Source organism: Trachinotus anak, unplaced genomic scaffold, assembly GCF_046630095.1.
Source record: "Trachinotus anak isolate AG129_WGS33_773 ecotype Australia unplaced genomic scaffold, CSIRO_AGI_Tana_v1 ptg000011l, whole genome shotgun sequence".
NCBI lineage: Eukaryota > Metazoa > Chordata > Actinopteri > Carangiformes > Carangidae > Trachinotus > Trachinotus anak.
Window position 1 is genome coordinate 29,327,983 of NW_027273862.1, and position 9,819 is coordinate 29,337,801.

The 9,819-nt window shown below is 44.1% G+C and overlaps 1 protein-coding gene across 1 annotated transcript; it reads left to right on the forward strand.

Moving 5' to 3' along the window:
• Positions 1 to 361: 361 nt before the first annotated feature.
• On the forward strand, positions 362 to 8,578 carry LOC139628244 (ras-related protein Rab-11A). The gene is made up of 5 exons (XM_071489746.1): positions 362 to 527; positions 3,414 to 3,609; positions 4,321 to 4,514; positions 4,697 to 4,777; positions 5,744 to 8,578. The coding sequence occupies exons 1-5, from the start codon at positions 488 to 490 to the stop codon at positions 5,878 to 5,880; spliced, it is 648 nt and encodes a 215-aa protein (XP_071345847.1). The 5' UTR covers positions 362 to 487; the 3' UTR covers positions 5,881 to 8,578.
• Positions 8,579 to 9,819: the final 1,241 nt, after the last annotated feature.

Below are 9,819 nucleotides of genomic sequence, written 5' to 3' on the forward strand. Positions count from 1 at the left end.
TTTGTGTCTCACTGGTTGTTTTGTGTCTCACTGGTTGTTTTGTGTCTCACTGGTTGTTTTTTGTCTCACTGGTTGTTTTGTGTCTCACTGGTTGTTTTGTGTCTCTCTGTGGTTGTTTTGTGTCTCTCTGTGGTTGTTTTGTGTCTCACTGGTTGTTTTGTGTCTCACTGGTGGTTTTGTGTCTCTTGCAGTTGTTTGAATGGTCTTCTGTCCCCTCATACAGGCTGGGGTCCCAGGGGCCTGCTCAGTGACCCCTTCCTGTGTGTGTCCAGAGAGGACGCTGACTGACTGCCGGTGAGTTCCTTCCTCTGACCACTTGATGTCAGTGCTCTTCGGGTGCCACCTTGGGGCTGCCAGGGAAGAAGAAGAAGAAATTGCGGAAGTACGGCTCCCAAACAGATTCCCGTTGGAAGAGTAAAATACAGCAGATCGCCTTCTTTGCATTAAAACCAATTACATCTCGGACTAAGCATTTCTCAGCGGGACGATGGGCACTAGAGATGACGAGTATGACTACCTGTTCAAAGGTAAACCAAGCCTCTTCTTCTTATTGCAGCGACGCTGGTCTGTTAGCTGAGCGGCTAACCAGGCCAGCTGACTGACTGCCAGGCTAACGTAGCCACCGCCAACCTTTGTGCTCCGATGGCCTCTCACCGAGCCGTCGGGGCCGTGTCAGCAGCTCCGATTACCCCACACGACACGGATCGATACTCCCGAAGCCCTGCGTGTGGAAACTCCCGGGGGTTCGTCATGTTTTCCTCGGTGTCGTTAAGCGACGGGGCGTCTTGAGCGTCAGCTGCTAGCAGTTAGCCGCTGTTAGCTTCCGTCGGTGGGCGCGGACCCGCTTCACGCCGGACACACCTAGCGTTAACCGGTGTCACGGTGCCCGGACAGGAGCAGCAGGCAGGCGGCCCCGGCTATTAACTACCCCGAGGCACACACATGAGACTCCGCGTCGGTTCACCGCGGCTCCCGCTGCTGGCTCGGCTCCGTGTGAGCGGGTCCTCAGGAAAAGGCGCTCGGTGAGGTCAGAGAAAACGTCCCGAACAAAGTAAACAAAGGGTCTAAATATCGTCGTTAACGCGTTTGTGGTACAACACAGTTATCACCGTGGTACTAAAATGATTAACGAGCCATAAAATGATCGATCTACGTTTTATCTGGTGTGATGTTGTGTCACATGATAAGTTTACATGTTGTATCTGATGACGTCACTCAGCTGCCCCACAGGCGCACCGTTTGTCCTTTACACACACACACACACAGACACACACACACACACACAGACACACAGAAACAGAAACACACAGACATACACACACACACAGAAACAGAAACACACAGACATACACACACACACAGAAACACACACACACACACACAGAAACACACAGACACACACACACACACACACACAGAAACACACAGACACACACACACACAGAAACACACAGACACACACACACACACACACACACACACACACACAGAAACACACAGACACACACACACACACACAGATACACACACAGATACACACACACACACACACACACAGACACACACACACACAGAAACACACAGACACACACACACACACACACACACACAGACACACACACACACACACAGAAACACACAGACAGACACACACAGAAACACACACACACACACAGAAACACACAGACACACACACACACAGACACACACACACACACAGAAACACACAGACACACACACACACACACACACACACAGACACACACACACACACACAGAAACACACAGACACACACACACAGAAACAGAAACACACACACAGAAACACACAGAAACACACAGAAACAGAAACACACACACACAGAAACACACACACACACAGAAACAGAAACACACACACACAGAAACACACACACACACAGAAACACACACACAGAAACACACACACACACAGAAACACACAGAAACAGAAACACACACACACACACAGAAACACACAGAAACACACACACACACACAGATACACACACAGATACACACACACACACACACACACACAGAAACACACAGACACACACACACACAGAAACACACAGACACACACACACACAGACACACACACACACACACACACACACAGACACACACACACACACAGAAACACACAGACAGACACACACAGAAACACACACACAGACACACACACACACACACAGACACACACACACACACAGAAACACACAGAAACAGAAACACACACACACACACACACTACACAGGTGAGTCAGAGTCCAGAGCCATGCAGCGCAGGTGTGGAGCTCATAACAAGAATCCATTCATTCATTCATTCATTGTTGATTTTGCAAAGTAAAACTGAGCCTCAAATTCAAGCCTCTCAAATGTGAGGATTTGCTGCTTGAAATCTGAAGACATCACTTTTCATTTTTTGACATGATATAAACTTATGGTGAATAATGAAGAATCTGCAGTGGAGGGACTGTAAACCACAGGATTTTGTATTTAACAGACAATAATTTCAGAAGATATTCACTTGATTTGTCTAATTCACTCTGCTGAAGCCTCACATTTTAGATCAACTTTGCAGTAGAACAGAACAGACTGTGGATGTTGTTCCCTCTCTCTTGCACTGGAAGGGAACAAGAGGAACAATCATAGCAAGCATCTGCTGCATTGTTCACATGGGCCCCTGAGTTAATTTCAAACCAGCAGAAGTTGATTTGATTGAATTAGCTTCTGTTACAAACAACAAATACTCAGATGTCAGTCTCGTGTCCTGGATACCTGTGTCCAGGGTGTACACTGGGTGAGCAGGCAGAGACAATGGATGAATTTAAATAAATGAGTCGTATACATGCAAACATATACAGGTTCACAGGATCCAGAGGTCTTTATTTCTCAAGTTGATACTCCAAGGCTATAAACACAAGAATATTTCATAAAAGAAGCATGATAAAGAATTAAAAAAGTATGAAAGAGCTCTAAGTACAAATAACAGATGACTTCTTTCATCTGACCAACAGTTCAAATCCCAAACTGTCAGTTCACTGTCAGAAGATAAAGAGAAGCAGAAACTGGAACTGGGGGAAGTTTAGTACTTTTGTTTGAAAAATGACAAACAATTGATAAAATGGTCACAGATTGATTTTCTGTTCAGTGATTAATCAGCTAATTGTTGCCTCTTATAAACAATGATTACAGACGGTATACTATGTTGTAAATTTAGATATTTGGTTAATGAGCAGCACAGAGATCATAACCTGGAAACATGATGTAATAAATAAAGTGTAACAACATGCAGGAGTCATTTGTATGAACTCTGTTATTATAATGTTCTACCATGTATTGTTCTTATAGGTTGAATTAAAATGTGATTTCTGCCCTGTGTGTTTCAGTCGTCCTTATCGGTGACTCGGGCGTGGGGAAGAGTAACCTGCTGTCACGTTTCACCCGCAACGAGTTCAACCTGGAGAGCAAGAGCACCATCGGAGTCGAGTTTGCCACACGCAGCATCCAGGTGGACGGCAAGACGGTGAAGGCCCAGATCTGGGACACAGCTGGCCAGGAACGCTACCGCGCCATCACATCAGCGTGAGTGTAGAAGAGCAGCTCAGGACTGAGTTCTACAAACATCACCAGCTGCCTGTGGTTGGCGGACGTGCACACCTGACACAATTCTAGTTTTTATTATTTTTGTCTATTTATATTTTGTCGGACAAAGGCTGCAAAGTCTTAAGATGTTTAGTTTACTGTCACATAAGACTGTTTCTGTGTCGTCTGTCAGTGACAAATGATTACCTCTAAACTTGTCATATAAATACATTTAATACATTTAATACATTTCTGAGCTTTGAAGACATAAAAATGTTTTCAAACTACAAAAAAAACAAATGACGTGTCTCATGAACCTTCAACTAGAAAACATTTAACATTATTACTTAAAAAATGACATAAACAAGTAATTGATTATGAAAATGATTTTCAGTGTTTTGCTGGTGATCCACTAATTGTTCCAGCTCCAGTTGTCAGTCTCTGACCTCACACTGTGCCTCTCTCTGCCCATATTCATGATTGTGTGCGTTCATTTTTTGTCCTCTGATGAGGGAATGAGGCAGTGACACCAACACACACACACACACACACGAGATCATTTTTACTTTAAACCCTTCCAGAGATTTTCCATCGGCGGTGAACAGCACACTGACTGTGGCCGACATCAGGTTCACGCTCCGACCTCATCACCTGTAATGTTCTTTTCAATCGCCTGATTTTCTTCTGATTATAATTGTGCGATGATGACAGGTACTACCGCGGGGCGGTGGGGGCTCTCCTGGTCTACGACATCGCCAAGCATCTAACTTATGAGAACGTGGAGCGCTGGCTGAAGGAGCTGAGAGACCACGCCGACAGCAACATCGTCATCATGCTGGTGGGCAACAAGAGCGACCTGCGCCACCTCCGGGCTGTTCCCACCGACGAGGCCCGGGCTTTTGCCGGTAAAACTGTCTCATGATTTTATTTTTTTAACCTTTATTTAACCAGAAATGCCACATTGGAAAATGTCCTGGTGGTTGGTTTGATGTTTCACAGTCACATATTTAAGCTGAACTGGTCAAACATCTGTGGAATGCTCCATATCTGATGTCTGGTTAACGCTCCCTGTTGCTTTGCCCTGCAGAGAAGAACGGTTTATCTTTCCTGGAGACGTCGGCTCTGGACTCCACCAACGTTGAGACGGCCTTCCAGACCATTCTGACAGGTTTGTACTGAGCGTGCTGTGTCCTGCAGTGTGGACACATGTATAAAACTAACCTCTCCCTCGACTTTTAACAACTCTTCAGGCCGACCGATGTTACGTTTATTGAGGAAATGATACACAGTTGTTCCTCGGCTGTGGTTTTAATGAGGGTGATTACAGTGAGAGGGAAGTCAGGTGTCTACTGAACAGAGATACACACAGACACACACCACACTGCTGCACTGAATTAACCTCATTACATCATGTGCTCTGAAGGGCTTATCTGTGCAGGAGTGGCAAACCTTTTCTTATCACGACTGAGACGATGTGTTTTTTGTGTGCTCACGGTCCGGATGCTGTCTGCACAGATAATAAAGTTGTTAAACTCGATACCTTCATTTGGTTAAAACAATGACTGATATCAAAGAGTCAAGTTAGTCACTTTTAAAAGATAAAGATGGTGTTATTCTATATTTCATATTCATCATTTCTACTGCAGACAGAAATCTTTAAGAAGAGTTTTAAACGGCTCAGTAACAGGAGGAAATAATGAGCTTGTTGGGGACTATTTTCAGCGGTGGATTAATCACACTTGGTGCTCTAGTGAGTGTATTCCAGCCACTTTTGTCCTGTACATCATATATTGTACATTATATAAGAGCACTCTATAAATGCAGCCACTTATTAGGGGATCTGGACCGAGGTGGGCTGGTAGAGACCCGGTTTAGTGGTAAATATTTATTCTTTTACATGATCAGAAATGTGAGCATCCTCTTCTGTCATATTCTGATCTGCTTCCTCTCACCTGTGTCACCTGACCCCCACAGGGCGAAATGCACGTCACACTCATGTCCTCTGTAAACCAGGGCAGCAGCTCACTTCAAGCTACACTTGACATTGTAAACTGCTGTAAAACCTGTCGTCTGCAGGACGTGCAGAAGGTAAACAGACTCTAAATGACTCTGTCCTTCTCCCCCCCCCCATCAGAGATCTACCGTATTGTCTCCCAGAAGCAGATGTCGGAGCGTCAGGAGAGCGACATGTCGCCCAGTAACAACGTGGTCAACATCCAGGTGCAGCCCACTGAGAACAAACCAAAGATGCAGTGCTGTCAGAACATCTAGCCCAGCTGTGGACCTGCTGCTACCCCTCCTCCCCCCTTTCTTCCCCCCTTCTCTCCACAGTCCACGCCTAAGCCTCCCTCCCTCCCCGCCTCCCCCTCTACCCAGCTCCCAGCTGCCCTGGCTTACAACTCCTCAACCCCCCCTGCCCCCCTCCCCTCAGAAAATAGACTGCCTCGGTGTACTGCGTGGTGTGGGAGGGACGAGCCGCAGCGTCAAGGCTGTGACCCAAACTCTGCACCTACCTTGTACTTGCCCCCCACCCACCAACCCAACCCCCTCCTCCTCCCTACTCCCACACCCTAGGTAAATATATCCCAGTATAAGAAGTCACCGTGTGGGGTGGCCCCCCAAGCAGAGCCCCTCTGTCTTTAGGTTTCTGCAGGACAGCAGGCAGCGAGCATTTCATATCACTTTAGATTTCATTACTGTAGATGCGCTGACATGTCACGGAAATGTCTTAATATATGAATGTGATTCGTTTTCTTCTCTTTTCTTCTTCCTGTTGATTTCTCCACTTTTTTATGATCTTTCTCTGTCTTGTATCATATATCTACTACTAGGTATATATGAATTTAAAGCACATGTTGCTCTGAAGTGTATTCCTATATACAAGCTTCTCTTCTGTCATCTTAGCCCCCCCCCCCCCCCCCCCCCCCCCCGTCCTCTTTAGTGCAATGTACTGTTTTGGAAACCATGTGGATGTATGGAGCACGGTGTGGACGCGTGCTCCCGTGGTGTCACTCTGATCTGATCGCTGTGAATGTGATGCTAGTGAAACGTAGAATCTTTTGCATTTTGCCGAGCTTCGGTTTGCGCTGTGGAAAGGTCCGGGTGCGAGCTAGCATGAAGCGCACAGCCTCGTACGCGTCGTCGTCGTCGTGGTCACCTCGTTGGCAGCGGGGTGGCGGGTTCGGACCAGTCTTTCTTTGCATGTCTTTAAAAGACGGCGCTCTGCTGTTGCTGCATGTTCTCATCGGTGAGAGACTCTGTGTGGAACACGATCATTGCCTGGAGGGCGAGTGGTTTTAGGCCAAACACAGCTCCTGCACATTCAGATGCTCGTGTTGTCCTACTTTAAGTGTCAGTGTGGCGTCATACGCAGAGAGTCCTGCTCCTGAGGGGGAGGAAGCTGTGAGTGAATCACGCGTGTCCATCAGGCGTCCCTGCTCCAGCATCAGGAAAACAGCACGCATCCTTTTTTTGACATTTGACTACAACTATGCAGAAACTCGCACACGGCTGTTTGGTTTTTTTTCTTAGTGCACTTCTATAGCAAATGAAGGAATTAAAAAACAGCAAAGTATTCTCGTATGACATTCCTATGATACTCAATAATATTATCTAAAATCTCCTGTAGTCGAGCAGATTATGCTTTGCATGTAACCACAGAAGAGTAGTTAGGACGCACTGAGAAAGTAGGAAGTGGAAACTGTCACTAGGTTGAATTTCATGAGCATAAACTGTCTAAATCTTGCACTGAACCTTAATAGCTGATCTTGTAAACATGCTTCTTGTGTAGGAGTAGATTTTTGCTGCATGTGGAGAATCTGGACCTCGTCTGTCACATTCAATGCCCCGTCTTTTCTTTTAAGACGGTTCCACTGTTCAAAAACCAAAATAGAAATGTTTAGTACTGTGGAACAAAAGGCTGAGTCTCAAAAGTCTTACCTTGAATCCTCAGGACTCTTAACAGGGCGGAGAAGGTTTGGTGAAGGACTCGAGGAAACACCTGAGAGATTCAGCCACATTCTCGCTAACTCCTGGTCACAGTGCCTCCTTCACCACACGTACCTGTCCCAAAAACGCCTCTCATTCGCCCGCCAACAACTCGCCATCACGTCCGCCTCCTCCTTAACCAGTAACCTGCCGTTGTCTGTCCCTCGCGGAGACAGACAGCTGTGTTGTCCCTGTCACATAAAGCCTACGTACACCGAGCTGCCTCTGACTTCAACACAATGCATGGCTTTCTGTACGACTGCAACTCCGTGTCGACTCGCCTTATGTAGCTAACATTGTCATTACTGTCCGTGAACTCTGCTGAGGGTCAGGCTGGGCTAGCTGGACGACGCGCTCGACAAGCTAACTGTTAGTTGTGTCCAGTCCAGTCTGTAAATGGACGCCTGCCTCGCTAACAACCTACTAGCTAAAGCTCCCGAGAGCGTGTTCTGTATTTCCAGGTTCCTAGCTGTGTCAGTGTGTGGTGGTGTTAGCAGACATATACGATGCCTAACCTTGGTGCGTGTGTATGTGTGTGTAGAGGCAGAGGGTAGATCAGTAGCTCTGGAGTGTGTGAGCCTGGACGGCAGTGCCAATGGCGTTTCCTCGAACAGACGGCGCCGCCAGCCGAGCCCCTCCAGACTCACTAGCTGGCAATCTGTGGACGAAGTGATTCCTTTATTCTGAAAATCTGATTTCTGATCCTGTCTCATGTACCTCCATTGTTCTGTGTTTATTTTTTTTAAAGTGTGTTTTGATTTTTTTTTTTTTTTTACTATATTGAATTCTATAACTGACTGTAATTCCAGTGTAAACATGTAAGAGTGAAATGATGTCATTTCAATGAATTTGGAGGGTTAAATGTGAGGGGGGGTCATAATGAATGGTTTTATGTTTTGTACAGATTGATAAATTGTACAATTGTGTCTATATCTTAAGTTATCAGTTCATCTTAATAAAGCGCACCAGTCATAAACCTTTATATGAGCTTGTATTTTACTTGTGATATTGTTCATCTAATTAATATTTCATGGGGAACATAGTTTGATTAAAACATCTCTACACAGAACTGAGAGTTAACAATATATTTTAAACTATAATTCTGAGGCAGGTTCCGGTAAAGGACTGTGTTATGTTCAATTACCAGATGTTTTAATTAGTTAATTAATGTAAATTCACTGCTCATGTAATTCAGACAGTCTTTTCTTTTCCTCTGTGCACCTCAGGCCAGCTGAGAACCAAAGGTCTTTCTGGTGACAGATTCAGTTTTGTGTTTTCATTAAATATGAACTTGGTACTGAAAAGTAATCAAATGTAATAATTTACATTGAATTAATTAAAACAGTCGCATTACTTATCAGGGGAGACTGGGGCTGGCTGCAGTACTCATTTGGACTATTGGACTATTTGGACTACGCTTACCAAACTTTTATATTTTAAACTTCCTGCTAATTATCAGTACCATTTAAAGATGTCCCCTGGGGACAGCTGAATGTTAAAGATACATTAAATTTCACTAATGAACTTTTGAATTTTGTCTCAATAAGCATGCTGTTTTACAAAAATATTATATTTATTATGTTTTACTATAATGTTAAAAATAGTATTGATTTCATTATTTATTTTATTTTTCTTAAACAGAAAAGGCTAACAAAATAATGCCTGAATTACCTTTTTTGTATTCTCTTGTGTTAAAATGAGCAATTATTGTTTTGTAGTTTTTCAACATTTTTAGTTAACATTAGGAAATATATGCAGCTAATTTTTACACATAGAAGACTGAGAGATAACATGGAGACTGACGTGGCGGACTTGGTTGAATTCATTAGCAACCAACCAGCAGCAAATAAAGTTAGAGAAATACATCTGGAAATATTACATTTATCCAACAAACATGTATATTTCAGGATTTATGGATATTGATGTGCACTGAACAAGAAAGCATAACTCATTTGTTGCTCAAATTGTATTAAATGAAGATTTTGAAAGTTACCCAACAGGTAAAACAGCACATGTGATTAACATTGAACAGAAAAATATTGTCACCTATTTTGAATGGAAGGATAAAAATCTATTCATTATTGTCAACCTCCTGATATTATTAGGGACATTTCATATTCATAAAGCAAAAGTTCTGAAGACATTTCCTTCATTTAAAATGTTTCTAAGTGATCTTGATCGATACTTCGAGTCTCTCAAATTTCTTTACTAACAAGAAATCAA